Source organism: Panthera uncia (genome assembly GCF_023721935.1).
Source record: "Panthera uncia isolate 11264 chromosome A3 unlocalized genomic scaffold, Puncia_PCG_1.0 HiC_scaffold_11, whole genome shotgun sequence".
Classification (NCBI taxonomy): domain Eukaryota; kingdom Metazoa; phylum Chordata; class Mammalia; order Carnivora; family Felidae; genus Panthera; species Panthera uncia.
In genome coordinates, this window is record NW_026057578.1 from 47,273,124 (window position 1) to 47,292,385 (window position 19,262).

The 19,262-nt window shown below is 45.6% G+C and overlaps 1 protein-coding gene across 1 annotated transcript; it reads left to right on the top strand.

The window, feature by feature from the left end:
• The first annotated feature begins 14,615 nt into the window (after positions 1-14,615).
• Positions 14,616-17,944, top strand: NXT1 (nuclear transport factor 2 like export factor 1). Its single transcript, XM_049651215.1, has 2 exons — positions 14,616-15,007; positions 17,197-17,944. Exon 2 carries the CDS (start codon positions 17,256-17,258, stop codon positions 17,676-17,678), a length of 423 nt encoding a protein of 140 aa, XP_049507172.1. The 5' UTR covers positions 14,616-15,007; positions 17,197-17,255; the 3' UTR covers positions 17,679-17,944.
• Positions 17,945-19,262: the final 1,318 nt, after the last annotated feature.

The following is a 19,262-nucleotide window of genomic DNA, read 5'->3' on the forward strand; positions in this document are numbered from 1 at the left end:
GAGTGAGTGTCTCAGCTCAAGAAAGAAGAACAAAACTTCCCTTCCTGTCTTTTTGTTCTATTCAGGCCTTCCATGGATTGGCTCAAGCACACTTGCATTGGTGAGGGCAATCTGCTTTTCTCCTACAGTTCACCAATTCAAATGCTAGTCTCTTTCAGAAACACCCTCACAGACATACCCAGAAATAGTATTTTACCAGGTATCTGGGCATCCCTTAGCCCAGTCAAGGTAAAATTAATCATCATATCAGGTCATAGGCAAGAGGGAGAGAGGGGGAGAGAGAGATGCCCAAATTACGAGACAAAAGAAAAGGTAGAGAAAGTAGAGAGGAGAAATTCATGCAGGAAAAAAATGGGATAACATTTCACAAGTTGAAGAAAACCCATCTGAATTGGAAAGATTCAAAGGTCCATAAGGAATGGCTTTACTAGTAAAGGGTATTTAGTCAACAAACTATATTCTTGAAAGGCTGGTAGACTGTAGAGGGTGATTAAGGCACATTATTATTTTGTCAACAACAAAGACGACAAAGATAAAAACAATTAGAAATTCTAAGAAAAAGGGGCGCCTGGCTGGCTCAGTCAGAAGAGCATGCAACTCTTGATCTCAGGGTCATGACTTCAAGCTCCATGTTGGGTGTAGAGATTACTAAAAATAAATAACTCCCCCCCCCAAAAAAAAAAAGAAATTCCAAGGAAAACAAAATGCTGCACCATAAAGACATGATCCAAATAGGAAACAAAGGAAAGTGAACATGATTTAAGACGTGTAGGACAAGAGAACAAATGGAAGTTTTGATCCGAGAACATCATCCTTGGGGTGGTACAGTTGTTGGGAGAGAGAGAAAAGAGCAAATCCTCACATACTGTGCGGATCTGTAGTGATCCATAGTTACACAAACATAGTAATGTAAACTCTGCTTATTCATTTTCAATATTTAAATTCCACTAGACAAAGAATAAGAGATATAATCATTGTTTTAGAATGGGAGGTGAATATACTCAAGCTTGACACTGTAAATGCGAAGATATTCTCAATTAAATTAGTTAGGATTAGATTTTATAGCATCTAACAAATGAGCCCCAAATAATGTAAACAAAATAGATTTGTATTTCTCAGTCACTTACAAGAAGCTTGCACATAAGCAGTCCAGAGCTCTTATGGCAGCTTCATGAAATTACAAGGGAGCCAAGTCCTTCCATCTCCACGCTACCATCCCTAGGATATAGCCCACATCTGCCTGGCCTAAAAGGGCAGCCAGAGCATGAGCCATCACATCTGAATTTCAGGTAGTAGAATGGAGAAAAGAGGGAAATGGCCCAAGGCCCAACCTCCTTACTTTTGGGGAGTCCCACACAATACTTCAAGTTATGTCTCATTAACCAGAAGAGTCATATGTCACAGCTAACTGTGAGAAACTAAGAAGCACAGTCTTAAAAATGAACTATTGGGACCTCATCAAGATAAAAAGCTTCTGCATAGCAAAGGAAACAATCAACAAAACTAAAAGGCAGCCAACAGAATGGGAGAAGATTTGCAAATGACATATCAGATAAAGCGTTAGTATGCAAAATCTATAAAGAACTTACTAAACTCAACACCCAAAAAAACAAATAATCCAGTGAAGAAGTGGGCAGAAGACATGAATAGACACTTTTCCAAAGAAGACATCCAAATGGCTAACAGACACATGAAAAGATGCTCTAGGGAAATACAAATCAAAACCACAATGAGATACCACCTCACACCTGTCAGAATGGCTTAAATTATCAACTCAGGAAACAATAGATGTTGGTGAGGATGCAGAGAAAGACAATCTCTTTTGCACTGCTTGTGGGAATGCAAACTGGTGCAGCCCATCTGGAAACAGTATGGCGGTTCCTCAAAAAATTAAAAATACAACTACCCTACAACCCAGCAATTGCACTAGTAGGTATTTATCTAAAGGATACAAAAATGTTGATTCCAAATGGTACATGCACCCCAATATTTATAGCAGCACTGTCAACAATAGCCAAATTATGGAAAGAGCCCAAATATCCATCAACTGATGAATAGATAAAAAAAAATATGTGAAATATATATAATGGAATAATACTTGGTGATGTTAAAGAATGGAATCTTGCCATTTGCAACAATGTGGATGGAACCAAAGGGTATTACACTAAGCAAAATAAGTCAGTCAAAGAAAGACATCATATGATTTCATTCATATGTGGAATTTGAGAAACACAACAGATGAACATAGGGGAAAGGAAGGAAAATTAAGATAAAAACAGAGAGGGAGAAAAACTACAAGAGACTCTTAAATACAGAGAACAAACTGAGGGTTGCTGGAAGGGGGGTAGGGGTGGGTTAAATGGATGATGGGCATTAAGGAGGGCCCTTGTTGGGATGAGCACTTGTTGGGTATCATATGTAAGAGATGAATCACTGGGTTCTACTCCTGAAACCAAGACTTCACTGTATGTTAACTAACTTGACTTGAAATTAAAAAAAAAAAAAATGGGGCAGGGGGGGAAGCAGCACAGTCTTTAAGCTGGATAGCCATGTGTGACAGCAACTCGCTGACTATGTACAAAGGTGGGACTTCAGAAGAGATGGTTGAGAAAACCACTAATTTCCTCTGAGAGCACAGAGAGCCAATATTCTCTACCATAGATGGAGTAAGAAGCATAGAGGTGGTCATTTATTTAAAGCTACAAAAGTTAACAAAAGGCCCCGAATAGCCAAAGTAATTTTGAAGAAGAAGATCAAAGCAGGAGGCATCACAATCCCAGACTTTAGCCTCTACTACAAAGCTGTAATCATCAAGACAGTATGGTATTGGCACAAAAACAGACACATAGACCAATGGAATAGAATAGAAACCCCAGAACTAAGCCCACAAATGTATGGCCAACTAACCTTTGACAAAGCAGGAAAGAACATCCAATGGAAAAAAGACAGTCTCTTTAACAAATGGTGCTGGGAGAACTGGACAGCAACATGCAGAAGGTTGAAACTAGACCACTTTCTCACACCATTCACAAAAATAAACTCAAAATGGATAAAGGACCTGAATGTGAGACAGGAAACCATCAAAACCCTAGAGGAGAAAGCAGGAAAAGACCTCTCTGACCTCAGCCGTAGCAATCTCTTACTCGACACATCCCCAAAGGCAAGGGAACTAAAAGCAAAAATGAATTACTGGGACCTTATGAAGATAAAAAGCTTCTGCACAGCAAAGGAAACAACCAACAAAACTAAAAGGCAGCCAACGGAATGGGAAAAGATATTTGCAAATGACATATCAGACAAAGGGCTAGTATCCAAAATCTATAAAGAGCTCACCAAACTCCACACCCAAAAAACAAATAACCCAGTGAAGAAATGGGCAGAAACATGAATAGACACTTCTCTAAAGAAGACATCCGGATGGCCAACAGGCACATGAAAAGATGCTCAACTTCGCTCCTCATCAGGGAAATACAAATCAAAACCACACTCAGATATCACCTCACGCCAGTCAGAGGCCAAAATGAACAAATCAGGAGACTATAGATGCTGGAGAGGATGTGGAGAAACGGGAACCCTCTTGCACTGTTGGTGGGAATGCAAACTGGTGCAGCCACTCTGGAAAACAGTGTGGAGGTTCCTCAGAAAATTAAAAATAGACCTACCCTATGACCCAGCAATAGCACTGCTAGGAATTTACCCAAGGGATACAGGAGTACTGATGCATAGGGGCACTTGTACCCCAATGGCAATGAGAAAGAACGAAATATGGCCCTTTGTAGCAACATGGATGGAACTGGAGAGTGTTATGCTAAGTGAAATAAGCCATACAGAGAAAGACAGATACCATATGTTTTCACTCTTACGTGGATCCTGAGAAACTTAACAGAAACCCATGGGTAGGGGAAGAAAAAAAAAAGAGGTTAGAGTGGGAGAGAGCCAAAGCATAAGAGACTCTTAAAAACTGAGAACAAACTGAGGGTTGATGGGGGGTGGGAAGGAGGGGAGGGTGGGTGATGGGTATTGAGGAGGGCACCTTTTGGGATGAGCACTGGGTGTTGTATGGAACCCAATTTGACAATAAATTTCATATATTGAAAAAAAAATAAAGCTACAAAGGTTACCACAGCAAGAACTAAACATGATGAAATTTGCTAAGAATCTACCTTGTAACTAAGCTATTATTGTAATGGGATCATTGGAGATTATCTAAACTTGATAAATCAAGCAATTGAATTACAAGCTTATTGTTTCAATTTATAGAGATAACAAAGAGACAAAAAAATAGAAACAGTTGCAAGTGTTTGCCCCAGGGATGTGGATTGGGAGGAAAAGAGGGCAGTACAAGAGACACTAACTATGCTTTATAAACTCTTCCGTATGCTTTGATAATTCTATTATGTGCCAGAGGTTTGACTTCAGTTTTTAAATTAAATTCAAGGCAGCCTCTGCTTCCACTCAGGATGGAGGATCAGCACTTACTAGAAAGTGGATAGAGCCATGTGGCCATTTGCTGGCAGCTGCCCTCTGCACCCCAGGAAGCCAGGACATCCAAGGACTGTGGAGGGCATGGCTGGGAGGCTTGAGGCATGGGCAGTTCTCCTGCTTAGGGCCCCCCAGGGCTCCCCAGCAGAGACAGGATCCCTCACTGCCCTGAGCACCTCTAGGCACCACAGAGTAGGAGGACCACATTGCAAGTGTTGGCCTGTGTTGACCATCTGATGATCCCCTGGGGAGAAGCCAAGGAGCCTATATGGGGGCCAGGGTCATAGCACCGCCTCCCCAATGTGGTTGGGACCTGGTGGACAAGAGTTGGCTGACTGAGGGACCTGAGCTGATTCTTCCACCCACTCACCCTTTTAGTCATTTTGTCCCATTGTACACTGTTCGTTCATTGCCTTGAAACCACCGCAGGATAGAAGTTCAAAATGCCAAACATTTGACTAAAAACACTAACAAAGAGGCATTCTGAGACAGCACCTCAGAGTCCCTAAATGACAGCACCAGATAATGCAAGGTCTTCTGCTTTGGGAAGGTAAAGGGACATCCACTCTTCCAAAAGACTTCTAAAACTTCCTCTTGGGGAAAGAAAAAACAAGACAAAACAAAACAAAAAAGTCCCTCTGCACAGCTACCTGTCAAGTCAAATGAGGTGTCCTGGGACTTTGCAACATTTTTAAATGTTTGATCCAGGAATGGAGAGATTTTGTTCATGATAAGAACAGCCTCACAGTCCCTGAGCCATCCATCCACTTGGGAGGCTGGCTCAGAATCCAAGAACAGCTTTCTCCAAAGTGTAGACTGCACTCCTGTGGCCGCTGCTGTGAATAGCAACCCAGAATGAAGGGCTGGAGGAGTCCAGACAGCTTCCAAGGTAGGAAAAGTATTCTCCACAGGCAGGTCTGAACTAATTGTCAGGAGAGTGGAAAGTATGCTTGAATTTTTAATATTTTAACATTATTAAAGACATTAAATTATAATTCCAGGCATGAATGGGGGGTGGTCATTTTTATCAGCAGAAACTAGAAAATTTCTGCCTCAGTGAGCATTTCCCACCAGCCCTGACCCTGGAGCACCTCTGAGCCCTGGTCCTCATGTGCTTTGTCCTCTATCTGAGAGCAGAGATTCTCAAAGTGTGGTCTAGCAGTTCCAGCATGCCCTGGAAATTGCAAATCTTGTCCTCACTCTGTCCTGTGGCAGAAACTCCAAGGTTAGGCTCAAGCATCTGTAAGCTAAAACACCCTCCAGAGGGTTCTGATGCTCCCTCAAGTTTAGGAACCTCTGCTTACAGTTTGTTAACATCAGATGTGGTTGGGCTTATTACTGCTTATCACAGAAACAGACCTGATAACTGAAATACTGACCCTTCAGGGGACCAGGGGAACCCCTTTGGAGATTCCCTAGGAGTTTTAATGATGAGAGAGAGTCTTGTCTTATCATTCAAGGCATTGACTGGTTTCCCTCAGCATTGAACCCTGAGACCAATCACTCAAGTGCAAACAGCATATTAGGGAGGTGGTCACAGAATGCATCTGTTGGGTTGTAGGAAGAAGCCAGTATAGGGTGTGTCTCTGGGGAGGCTCGCACTGTCAGTGACTGGGGCTAGTCCCTGGGGAGCTCTTAGGGACAGTATAAGGCATATCTCACACAGGGGTCACGGAAGCAGGGATACTTCTCTTCCATCACCTTTCTGTCATTGTTGAGGGAGGCTCTTGGGTATAGCCCCCAACCCTGGGGGCTTCCTGCCCTGCCCTGGGGGAGGCCCAGGTCTGTGGCCAGAGGACCCTCATCCAGGAAGGAGGAAACAGAAGGCACCCCATCACCTGCTCCAGGCAGCTTTCTTAGGCTGATGGCAAAAAGGAAAATTCTTGTAACTCGTGTCTGAGCTCCGAGCCTCTGGTTCCTTATTAGAATCTTCCTCACCATCAAGGCACAAGGTCCATGAAGTCCAGAATAATTTTCTTTTTCTTTTTCTTCTTCTTCCCCTTCTCCTACTCCTTCCTCTTTCTCTTCTTCCTCTCCTCCTCTGTCTTCATTGCAGACACCCAAATCTCTTTCACTGAGGGGTATGGGGCCCTGGAAGGTGGGCCTGAGTTCCCCTCACTGCATTGCTTCCTGAGTCTTGTGACTACATCACATTGTGCAGCTCAGGCAGGTTGCTGTCTTCCCCAGACACCTCCATATCTCCTGGTTGAGAGCTGCCTCCCGGAAAACTAGGATCAGCCTGAGATCAATTCACCATTCAAACATCTCTGCTCACTCTGGGCAAAGCAGGGTCAAGACAGCCTGCTGTGCCCAAACCTCAGGTGGGAGAGAGCCTTTCCACAGATGACTGAGATAGATCAGACAGCAAAGAACAAGAGCTGTAAATGGGGCACAGGAACTGTTCAGACAGGGGATAGACAGTTCAGGAAAGTGGAGAAGGTTGGGAGGAGAGGGGTACCTGGACCTGACCTTGAAACTGGAGGGAACCTGTGCAGATGTGGGGAATTCCAGGAGCACAGGTGTGGTGGGGGAGTAGCCTGAGGCCTGGGGAAGCCATGAAGGACCCACTGTGGCTGGAGCTTGGTATGGGGGAGAGGAAGAGCAGGAGCCCATGTTGCATGATGAGAGCCCTGCCCTGGGCAAATCTTTTTGAAGAGCATGCTTGGGTTCCTGATCAGAAAAGCCAATATCCCTGTAAGGAAAGGAAGGGAAGATGGGAACAGATGTTGGGGTGCTGTCATGACAATCTGTGCCCCTGTGAGTCAGGCATCGCCTGTCTATCCACGTGTCAGCATTAGAGTTTGGTGCCCCAATTTTACAGGTGAGGAAACTGAGCCCCCAAAGGGTTCGGTCATTCAGGTCTATCTGGCCCCAGGTTCCCATGATCTTTCTGCTCTATCCACCTGCATTGTTTTAATGGCTCCAGAGAAAGACAGTGGAGCCTGAACTCCAGGATCCACATAGGAGCTGCAGGGGCATGAGTGATGGTGAGACCAAAGTAAAGTGCTGGAGGAAGGTGCCTGTGTTTTAGTCCAGAGGGACAGGCTAACTGACACACAGGGAGACAGAGCCTCATGAAGCAAGAGGAGCTTAATGCTCTGTAGACATCACAAGTCACTCCAAAGTGAAACCCCTCACCCATAAGCCATTTCTCTCCCTTCCTCCCTGCCTGCTGGCACACACCAATCTGTATTCTCTCTCTGGATTTATCTAGTCTAGATATTTCATATAAATGGACTCAAACAACATGTGACCTTTTGTGTCTAGCTTCTTTCACTCAGCATAATATTTTGAGGGTTCATCCACATTGTAGCATGTGTCAGTATTTCACTTATTTTGATGACTGCGTAATATTTTGTTGTACGGCTAACCCACAATTTGTTTATCCACTCATCCATAGATGGCTGTTTCCACCTTTTGGCTATTCATGTCCATACACTTGTTTGAGTACCTGTCATTAATTCTTTTGAGTGTATGCTTGAAAGTAAAACTGTGGGGTCACATGGAAACTCCATGTTTAGCTTTTTGAGAAACAACCAGACTGTTTCCACGGTTGCTGCACCATTTTACATTCCCTCCAGCAATGTATGAGGATTCTGATTTCTCTACATCCTTGCCAACCTTGTTATTTTCTGCTTTTTGATTATAGCCATTGTAGAGGATACAAAGGGGAACCTCACTGAGGTTTTGATTTGCATTTCCATTTGCATTTTATTCGACATTTTACAGGGTCATCAACCATTCCCCAAAGCTCCCATGTTGCTAGTTTTCATCCCCTCAGCTCACTGAAGGCAGGGATCTGGAAACATTTTATTCTTCCCCATATGGCCAGCTCGGAGAACCATGGTACACAGAGATGCTGGTGCCCCACCCCCAGATCTGCAGTCAGTCCACATGGTTGAGTGTCTGGGGGTGATAACGCTGGCACCAGCCATCTCACAGGCCACACCCACTAGTGATGTCTATGAAGGACACTGAGTATGCCAAGTCATTCGGGTGTTCTGTGCACTACCACTTACAATGTCTGCTGCAGTGAATACATTGTGCCCACCATGGGCCTGGTACCTCCCATTTCAGTGGTGTCAAATAACAAAAAATCAACTGAGTAAATTTGAAGATCTAATTGGCTTTATTCAACAATTCATGAATTGGCAGCATCCCATCTAGCAAGTAGAAAGGAGCTCCCCTGAGGTGTAGAAAAGGAAAGGTTTTTAAAGGCAGAAAGGGGGCAGAAAAGGAAATTATTAGCAAAGAATGCATTGTTTTAGGTCAAGTTGCCTTCCTAAGGGGAATGGAAGGGTCTTTAGGGTGCATTATTTCACTAGTTTTAACTAGGTCATTCCATGGTGACTGGTTAAAAGGTTACATGCTGGAGGGTGGGAGGGGGGCACTGAAACTTCAGTTAGGTTAGGTATTAAGTTTTGTTTGCTGGTGGGAGGTTTAGCACAAGTGATCTCATTTTGGGCCTGCTGTATCCTTTTTAACAGTGGGCTAGGGCTGATTTCCAAATGCCTAAGGGCTTTCTCCAGATGTGGAAGGGAAACCTCTGGGCCCCTCTTGCCAGCAAGGCCAGAAGTGCCAGGGAAATGACACCCTCCCAGGCAGCCCTCAACTCTCAGGAGTTGGCGTGTGAATACCATAGCTCCCTCCTCTTCCAGCCCTTCAGGTGGGCTCATTCTGAAGACTGTGTTCTGTGCTACTCTATGCTGAGTTCTGCATCATGGTTAGGCTCCATTGGCCATGGTGGGAACTGACTAAGTAATCTACTAATATTCTGATTGGGACCACCAATTCCAATGTGTGGGTTTTGTCCCCTGCAAGAAACAATTCTCCAACATCAGTTGGATGTCCTACAATTCACTCAATGCTGACACTATCTACCTGGAGAGAACATCAGATCCCACAGATAAAGGACTAAGTCCTACAAGATTGCCCCACACACACTTCTAATGTCATTTGCAAGTCCAGGTTGTTACCTGTGTTTCTGATTTACTGGCTAGGACCCCCTCCTTGGGTTTAATTCATTTTCTAGAATGAGTCACAGAACTGAGAGAAACATTTTACTTACTAGATGACTGGTTTGTTATAAAAGGATATAACTCAGGGACAGTCAAGGTATAGCACAAGGTGTGGAGAAAGGATGCAGAGCTACCCTGCCCTCTCCAGGCATGCCACTCTCCCCAAATCTCCCTGTTATCACCAACCCGGAAGTTCTCTGCTCCCTGGCCTTTTGGGTTGCTAGGGCTTTATTTCATAAGCACAATTGATTACATTATTGGTAGTGGTAATTAAAATTCAATCTTCAGACCCTCTGCCCTCCGCAGTGGTTCACTGTGGGACTGAAAGTTCCCACACTCTAATCACAGGGTTGGTTCCCATGGCAACCAGGCAAGGTCCTCAGAGATCTAAGGGCTTTCCCCCAAATTACCTCATTAACATAACAAAAGCCTTTAATTAACACATTTATGGCTCTCAACACTTAGGAAATTTTGAGAGCTTTAGGAGCTCTGTGCTAGGAACAGATGATCAAATATATATTTCCCATCATAAATCGCAATATCACATCTACGCTATCCCTCAATTCTCCACTCCCCTACTGGTGCTTCTGCACCTCCCAAAATCTGTGACTTCCACCTCTTGGACAATCAGTGCAAACCAAGACATCTACACACCAGCCACTTCATATACATTAATTCACGAAACATGCTTAGAAACAGAAAACAAAGACCATCCCCTGAGGGTTAAAAGTGAGGGGGGTGGACATTGACTGGAGCAGACAGATGCAATGTCATATTTAAGAGAAAGGAGGCTTCCAGCCCCTAAGGCTATGATGTCAGTGAACAGATTGAGATATTTGCCAGCAAAGTACAGAAACTCACAAGAAAAGGGGTAAACGTGGGTGGTGCTGGTAGGAAGGAGCTCTGCTCACTGAACTCGGTATCTGGTCCCCCCTTCTATCTGAGCACTTCCCTTCCTTGGAACACAAGTCCTTCAGCCCTCTCAACTCTATAGCCCTTTGGCTGCAGGGATCACACATATCATCGCCTCTCCTTATTCTGACATGTGCTCACCAGGCCTTCTGCCCATGCTGCTGAGGCTCCCCCTCCCCTGCTCACAGAGAATATGCTTGTCTCCCAAAGAAGCATGTGTGAAGCTGGGAAACTGGTTCTGGCTGTAGATGAACAGCTGACACCTTCTCCAGAGTGCAATCTGGACTAATGCTCAGTGATCAGGAGGGAGCCAGCCTCAGGACCTTGGTGAGTTCTTTGAGGTGCTATCACCTTGCAAGGCCTCTTGGAACGCCATTTCAAGGTTCCTTTGGCAGCAGGTGGCAAACCTGATTCATACAGATGTAAATTTAAAAGAGAGGTATTGTCACTTGAGACTTTCTCTTGATACCTCAGGGCAGGGCTTCAGCAAGACTCTGGGATGATGGTGAGGAAGAGTCCTGACTGTCCCTGTGTAGCAGACCAACATGAACCCTACTGGCTTAATTGGACAATAATCGTTTATTTTGCTCACAAATCTGCAATTTGGCTAGGCTAGGAGGCCTCGTTTCTGCTCTATGCCACACCAGCCCTGGGAAGCCCACCCATGACTAGAGGGTTCATTTCCAAAGCTGTCTACTCAAGGACTGCTGGCTTCCAGGGTGGCCTGCCCATGTGGCCTGGGCTACTGACAGCACACAAGAACCGAAAAAGCCTGACAGAGGCTGTATCTCACAAGTTATACGTTCACATAGGTCTGCCTAAGCCCATCAAGGGGGCCTAAGGCCATCTCCTAATGGGGTGAGGGGAGTGTGGCAAGATTCTGGACAGGCACATGGGACTGAAATATTTTTGTGGTCATTTTTGGAAAATATAATCTGTCACAATAAGGATGAAAAACTACTAGGAATCAAGGTAGCCACGCTCCATAGCTTGTGAGTGTGTATGTGTAAGTGTGAGGTGTGTGTGTGTATATGTGTGTATAATCTAGCTCACCCTCTTTCCCTGCTTCTGGTGGCATAGCTCTTCACCTCTTCTTCATTCACTCTCTGTGCTTCTCAAGACCACACTCAGCTTGTAGGCCTCAATTTTTCCTGCCTTCCCCAAAAATCAAGTCCTCAAGGGACAAAGAAATGTAGCCCCAGTTCACTCTGGTCCAGCAGCAACTCATTTGACTCTGCTAAGACAGGGGGGAAAAAAACAAAAAAACAATACACATTTGGTTTTGGTGACAATGCATTGGGGGCACACCTGCCCAGCCACTGCTGTAGATTGCCTACCTCCAAGTGATGCAGCCTCTCGTGGCAAGCAAACGTGTTAGATCCTGCACCAGAGAACTACATTGACAATGGGGGAGAACTCAACCCTGTGTTTACAGACTGAAACATTCTTAAGTCAGGACTGTCTTCAGAGCTGCTGGAGGCACAGCATATGTGACCAGAAGTGCCCTTCCTCCATGAATGGACTCCATACAGCAAATGGGGCCACTGGCTCCACTGCTGCTTAAACCAGGCTCATCTTCCAGAAGGCCCACATGTGATTGGTGACAAATCCTACCAATCTGTCACTACACTTGTTCCAAGTTTAAAAGCCAGTTGTTGGAGGAATTGTTGGTGAATAAGCAAGTTGCTATTAATGCAAAATGTCAAAGCGTACTAATGTTTTCTGGATCCTTACTTTGTGCTTGGCCTGTGTTAAGCACTTACCATCCATTATTTCATTTGCTCCTCACATCAACCTAAGGAGATGGATATCATTACTGTTCCCCTTCTACTGATGAGGCAGCTGAGCCTCTGGGAGGTTAACTCACTGGCCTCCATCACTCTGCTAGTGCACCAAGCCACACTATTAAGTTATAAATACCTTGATGCTGACACCCAACTTTAAACAGTATTAAAAAATAAAGCAAATTCACTGGAAGTCCAAACTTCAGGTCTGATTTGGTTCCCAACACAGTCACTAAAGGCCTGAATTCTTCCCCTGTTCCCTGTCTCTCTGTCCAGGGGCTCCCCCTAAGGGTGGCAAGATGGCTGTAGCTGCACCATCCATGTTCCACATGTTTGGGAGGAGAAAGAAAAAGCATGTTTCCCCTAGTCCTCTAGCAAATACTTTCTCCAAGCTCAGTGACCTTAATTGGGCCACCCCAGAACTGTGTTCAGTGCAACTGCCATTTCTCTTAAGGCCAAAAGTATCTCTAACCTCCCAAATTTAAGGACTGCAGGGAGGGAGTAAAAAACAGGCTTGTTTCCAAGAGTAGCAGAGTGGCTGTTAGAGAGGAGTCATCACAACTAGAATGTTGTGGAGCAGTGACTTGAACCCAGGCCTGTTTATTCAAACAGTACTGACTGAGCCTTTGCCATGGGTCAGGCACAACTGTAGATGCTGAGACACAAACCTGAAAAGTTCTTGCTCTCCTAGCCTCCTGTTGCTGGCTCTGCTGCCTCCTAGGGATAAAGCCCTGTGCTCTTACAAGGATGTGAAGCTGGACTTATGTTCTCCTAACCAGCTTTTCTAGTTTTGAAGCAGTTTTGCAACACTTAATTTCTGCCTCTCAGCCTCCTCATCTCTAAAATCAAGAATAACAATAACTCCCCCAAAGTTACAAGAATGAAATGGAGAAGGCTTACATGGGAAACATGATGAAACTTAAAGCAGGACGACATCCAACCTAACCGGCACACAGTAAGTCAACCCTCATTCCATTGATGCTGTGATTTGGATTTTTGTACATGTTCCTAATTTCACTGTCCTGGACTTTATAAAGACAACGTCTGTATGAATACCGCTCCACAGATGCTATTTCACCCTCTCTACTCAGCCCCACCTTATTTCTTATAATCCAAATTCTTCACCTACTTGATAAGTGGAGGAGAGGGTTTGCCTGTATTAAATAGCCCATCCAGTTTCTAAATTTATCATGAAGCCTGACAGGAAGGGTTCTCTCAGGAATGCAACCAAAGGTACACCAAAGCCAAGAAGGTATGGGTTAAATGCACCACACTCTAAAGACATGACAACATCAGTAAACTTCACAGTGCCCAGAGGGTTCCCAGTTTTGCAACGAATTAATTCAGTCTCTCAGACCAGTAGATGGAGTTGAGGACCTGGTGTCTAAAGAAACCTTTTTTGTTTGTTTGTTTTTTTTCCTGTAAACTATGTTTCTCAAGTCCCACATGAACTGTTTCCATCCGGGTGAGACTGTTGTTTTAAACAAAAGTTCAGTAAAAATTCAGCCCAACTTCCAGATTGGCTGAAATGAGCTAGTTCCAGGGCTGGAGAACAGGAACATAATACCAACCGGGCTATAGGCCATAGCTGGAATCAGGCAGTTTTCCTTGGAGCTTCTCAATTACCAGGACATGAGAGGAAATTGCCTTCGTTTCCCTTTCTGGCACACTTTTGTTACTTCCCAGACTAAGGCTTTCTTCCCACTCTCCGCTTGAATCTTCACACGCGTTTAGTTGAATTTCCCACTTAACTAAAGTGGGTTTTCCTGTGTCATTAGGACTCCTAGAGCCCTTAGGTGCTTAAACTATAAAGGAGAGTAACCAGCTGACGCACTTTATCAGGCAGAGTTCAACAGGGGCTTTGCGGGCTTCACTAGCTCAGTAGAATTAATATTTCTGTGCCACCCCAGGACATCCTGGTGCCGCACTTGCTATGCCTGTTTTAAAGCCTTAGTTGGGTCACAGTCGGCTGCTGGTGGTGATTTCCCGCGATTGCATCAAGTCGTCTTTTAACTAGAATTTTGACTAGAATTACCCCAACTGCAGGTGAATGGAAGTCGTAGGGCAAGGAACTAAGCGCGCCTCACACATTTTCCCCGTCTCTTGTCATGCGGCCTCCAAGCTGCGGAGAGAGACCTTAACCACCTCTAGCTCCGGAGGCGGGACCTGGACATTTTATCCAATCAACAATCCCACCTAACCAGTTGGACCCGTTTCTGTGACTAGTTGGACCAATGAAAACTCGAGCGCGGATTTTCTGCGGGAGTCTAGAAAAAACGAGCTTCTCCCGGAAGCCAACACCTTCTTTGAGCCACACCAAGGCGGAGCTAGTCTCCCTGCCTTAAGTACCATTGGCTGACATGGCTGCCCGTCACGGGGAGGCGGGAGCGGGCGGACCCGTGGGAGCTGGAGTCTGCGCAGCACACCGCGGGCCGCGCGCGGGAACCCGTGGTCGGCGGCGAAGAGTCCTCGGGTTTCGGGAACCCGGCGACCTAGGCGGGAGGAAGGGTGGGAGAAGAGCGGCTCTTCCGGCTCTTCCTGAGGCGAGCGGCGGAGGAGTGCAGAGCAGCGACAGCCCTGCCCTGCGACCTTCAGGGGTCGGCCCTCAGTGGAACTGGGGGCCGAACGGGTGCGCCCGATTGGGGCGCCGCCGCCCACGCTGAGTGGGGGACGCTCGCGCTGGCCGAGGTCCCCGCCCCGCTGACCAGGGACGCCCGCGCAGATTCGGGCCGCTCACTTGACCGAGGTCGCCAACCCCGGCCTACCGGGGACACCGCTCTCCGCCGACCCCGGACGTCACCAGCTACGCAAGTAGGTGTCCCTCACGGTTCCCCGCGCTTGGCAATCTGAAGACCCCAAGGCTCCCAGGGTCTCCCGAGATCTCTGCCACGTGCATTCCCCACGCCCTCCCCCCCCCCCCCCCCCATTGTCAGGAAGCAGCCAGGTTTTGTTCTTTCCCTGGTAGTGTAGCTGCTGTGCTGCTTCAGGTGTTTGCCGGTGCGAAGTGCTGGGCAGTGAATCCGCTTTGCTGTGACCAGTCCGTGCACTGGAGCAGGTCTCGGGCCAGAGATGGTTAGCGTGGGCGGGCCTTATGTGTTTGATGAAAAGCGACTCACCGCCAGGAATAAGGCCTGTTGCATCCTCTCTGGTCCAGCGCCAAAGAACTTGACGGTGTGGCCTCCGAGAGAAGGCGGCATCTTCACAGCCTCTTATCTGACTTTTCAAGATTCTTTTCCCTGATATGAGAGAAAAGGGCAAGGCGCCAGCTCTGTAGGTAGCAGAATCATGAGAAAGGGAGGTGGTTATCCTACTGGTATGGGGTCGGGACAGGTTGCTAAGCTGTGTTTGGAAAGTGGCTTTGGCAGAACTGAGCAAGGGTGGAGGAGGGGACGTCTTTGAGAATTGAGAATGAGTTGAAATGGTGGAGGGTCTGGAGCACGTCAGGGTGAGGAGTACTACGGATGTCAGGGGGTTGGGAATTCCAGCAAGATAGAAAGTGAAGACTGAAAGGACGGTTTCAAACCAGCAGGCCTGGAATTGTGCTTTTAGAGCCTTGATTTCCTAAGCAGAGGACTTACAGAATAAGCAAGTAAAAGGACAGCATAGCTTTGACAACATTTTCAGAGGCCACACGCGTTCTTATAAATGATAAATCAGAGTGTACTTACTGTCAGGACCTTAATCCATCCCCTGGGTTTCTCCCTTCTCATTTGTGAGATTCTTTCATCGTTTCATGGTGAGCAGTAAATGAGATGATGCATGTAAATAAAGTGCACAGCAGATTCCCAGTTGGGGTCTGTCTGTTGAGGCTTGACTTTAAGCTGGTGGAGGGAGTGGGAAGAGCTCTAACTGTGCCTGGTCCTGTCCTTGCTGGTCTCCAGGACCAAGCTCCTTGACTGCTTTTCACAGTTCTTGACACAGAGGCCTCCACCTTTCTCAGCCCTAAAAGTAAGGGACTCTTTCCCAACTCTATGTGAAATCTTGTATCTATTTTTCATAACCTGATATTTTTAAAAAAGATTTTTGAAATAAAAAAATGTTTTAAGTTTGTATATCCAAACATATCCATTATTTTAGTAATGTTCTCTCATTAATTTTTTCTAGTGAAATCTTTTAATGACACAAAAAGGAACAGGGAACTGTGACAGTTGTACCATACTCTGAGACAAGCAAATAATATTTCTTTATGCTTTTGCATTTTTTTTTAAGAACTGTGACATTTCAGCTACAGTTGAGATTCTTTTTTGATGCCACCATCCCCCACCCTCCATCCCATAGAACTTGCTTGATTCTAACCTGTCTTTCCATTGTGGCTCACAGGACTTGCCTGGTAGGTATTAGTGTTCACAGAAACCAGGTGTCTTCCCTTCTCATTCCCATTCAGCTACTGGTTTGCTTGTCATGAGCGTCGTGACCACCATTTTGGTACTGTCCTAGTGACATTTGTTCTCTTATTCTCTTAAGAAAATTGCCTTCTTTTTACTCTCCCAGTATCTGTTGGGTGAGTTCATGATAGGCGTTCTCAGACTGTCCCCAGCTGAGGAGCATATGCCATCTGATTGATCTTTATTGGGCCACTGTTTCCTTCCACTATCTTTATCCAGGATCTGCTGCTTCTCCACTGCCCTACGGGCAGTCACACCTGGTCCACACTTCCAGGAAAAAGTGACCTTCCATAGTCAAATGTACTACCTTTTATAAAATGAGATTTTTAAAATTCACAGTAATAGCTACGATGTTTTGATCATGTAAGTGTCAGGCTTTTTAAGCACTCGGTATACAACATCTTATTTGATTCTCATGTTACAACTTTCATTTTAAAATGAGCAAACTGAGGTTTAGTAAAATTAGATGTTGGCAAAATTTGAGCCTGGAGTCGTTTCTCTATGGTATGTAATTGAAAAGGAAGAATTGTAATAAAAAAGGAGAATTGTTCCATTGTTGGGGCAAAATGAACTTGGGCATTCACATGGGTTCTCTTCAACCTTCCTGCCCCACAGCCCCGGCTCCCTCGGGCGCAGGAGCACCTGGGCAGAGGCTTCCTTCAGCAGGGCCGGAGATGGCATCGGTGGACTTCAAGACCTACGTGGATCAGGCGTGCAGAGCTGCTGAAGAGTTCGTCAACGTGTACTATACCACCATGGATAAGCGGCGGCGCTTGTTGTCCCGCCTGTACATGGGCACAGCCACCCTGGTGTGGAATGGAAATGCTGTTTCAGGACAAGAGTCCTTGAGTGAGTTTTTTGAAATGTTACCTTCTAGTGAGTTCCAAATCAACGTGGTAGACTGCCAGCCTGTCCACGATGAAGCCACCCCAAGCCAGACTACAGTCCTCGTTGTGATCTGTGGGACAGTGAAGTTTGAGGGCAACAAGCAACGGGACTTTAACCAGAACTTCATCCTGACCGCCCAGGCCTCACCCAGCAACACAGTGTGGAAAATAGCAAGTGACTGCTTCCGGTTCCAGGACTGGGCCAGCTAGTGGAGGCAAGAAAGGTCTCTGTTTCAGTCCCAGCTCTGTAGGGAAACATAGATCTCAAAATGTGGAGACACAAGTTCCTTTCTGTTACTCCAGGCCACACCACCCCATCTTAACTTTGCATTTTCTGGAGTCCCATGAGCCCCTTTCTGAGCATATTCTTGTTTGTCATAGATGCCTTTTCAAAGTAGTAAACTTTTCTATTTTTCTACTTGTTCAGTAGATATCCTGGTTCTGGAAATTCTGACAAATAAAACAATACAAATGTTGCCTCTTTTCCCTTGCTCAATGTGTTTGTCCAGATTTTGAGGCAGGAGGAATCAAAGGAGGATTAGAGGCAGGAAGCTTAGTACAAAGTACCTGCAAAGGTGTGAGGTCCAGGACAGAGCACTTACCTGGCTCAGGTGTGCTGGAGTTGGGGCTCTACCCAGATCTCAGGGTAGGCTGGGAATGGTGTTTTATTCCCAAGTACCTGGGTGTTTTAACATGTAGTTCACTTTTAGAATACATCAGAATTGCCTAACAGATGGCTGGGTCCTACCTCAGAACCTGAGCTGAGTTGAATGAATACCAACAGGTGAAATACTAAGGAGTTAGTTAATAACTACTTATAAATGAAGCAGCTGTACTAACTACTCTTATAAAGAGGGGTGAACTGCTTTTAAGAGGGAGACATACTGAGGTGGGGGGAATAGGCATCAGTATTAGAAGCTAGTTTTATTGACCCTGAAGGTCAACTCTAATTGCATTTTCCCAATGTAAAAAAAGAATAGAGAACTAGAAGGTTCCATCATCCTGTGACTAATAAAGGAGATCTCATGGCCATGTAGCTTCCCAGTTAAATTTTCTTTGACAAGAGTGTACTAGTTTTGGGAGAGGTTTGTGGGCTAGAATATTGGAATGGGAACTTTTGAGAAGGAGAATACTGATGTGTGTGGTGGCACAGATGGCAGTTTCCTCCCCACACCCTTCCCCTTCTGTAGTTTCTGAAGCCTGACAATGAGAAGGACAAAGTAACCACCAAAAAGAGGGTTTGATGTATCACTTAAGTTCTGGCTAGTGATGGGAAAGCAGAGGGGGCTTGTGGGAGGAGTTTGCCTTCATAGACCCTTCCTTCCTCCTCGCATTTCCTGGAACGCAGTTAAGGTGGCCTGACCACTGGCTCTGGCTCATTCTGAGCCATGGAGACAGCTTTACCCTAGAGATAGGATTGTGTTAAACTGGAAGGAGCCTGAATCCTTGATGATATGTGGGACCATTCAAATGGCCCTAATTTACCTACACTAATTCTTCTTTTTAAATGAGAAATTTTATCTAGAAGACCTTATTGGTTTGGGGTGGGTTTCAGCTACCACAGCAAAACCTAATCTCAAAGGAGAGCGCAGAATCCTAACCACTAGACCACCAGGGAAACCTAATCCCAAATGAGGACAAAGATTTGCAACAGGGGCAGACAGTGTGTTATATGGGAATGGCTCTGCTGTGGTACCCTGGGGAACCAAAGTAGACCCAGGTGCCCTCAGGAATTCACAGTCTAATCAGGAGGCAAGACATCAAAATAGTAAAAAAAAAAAAAAAGTCAGTTTC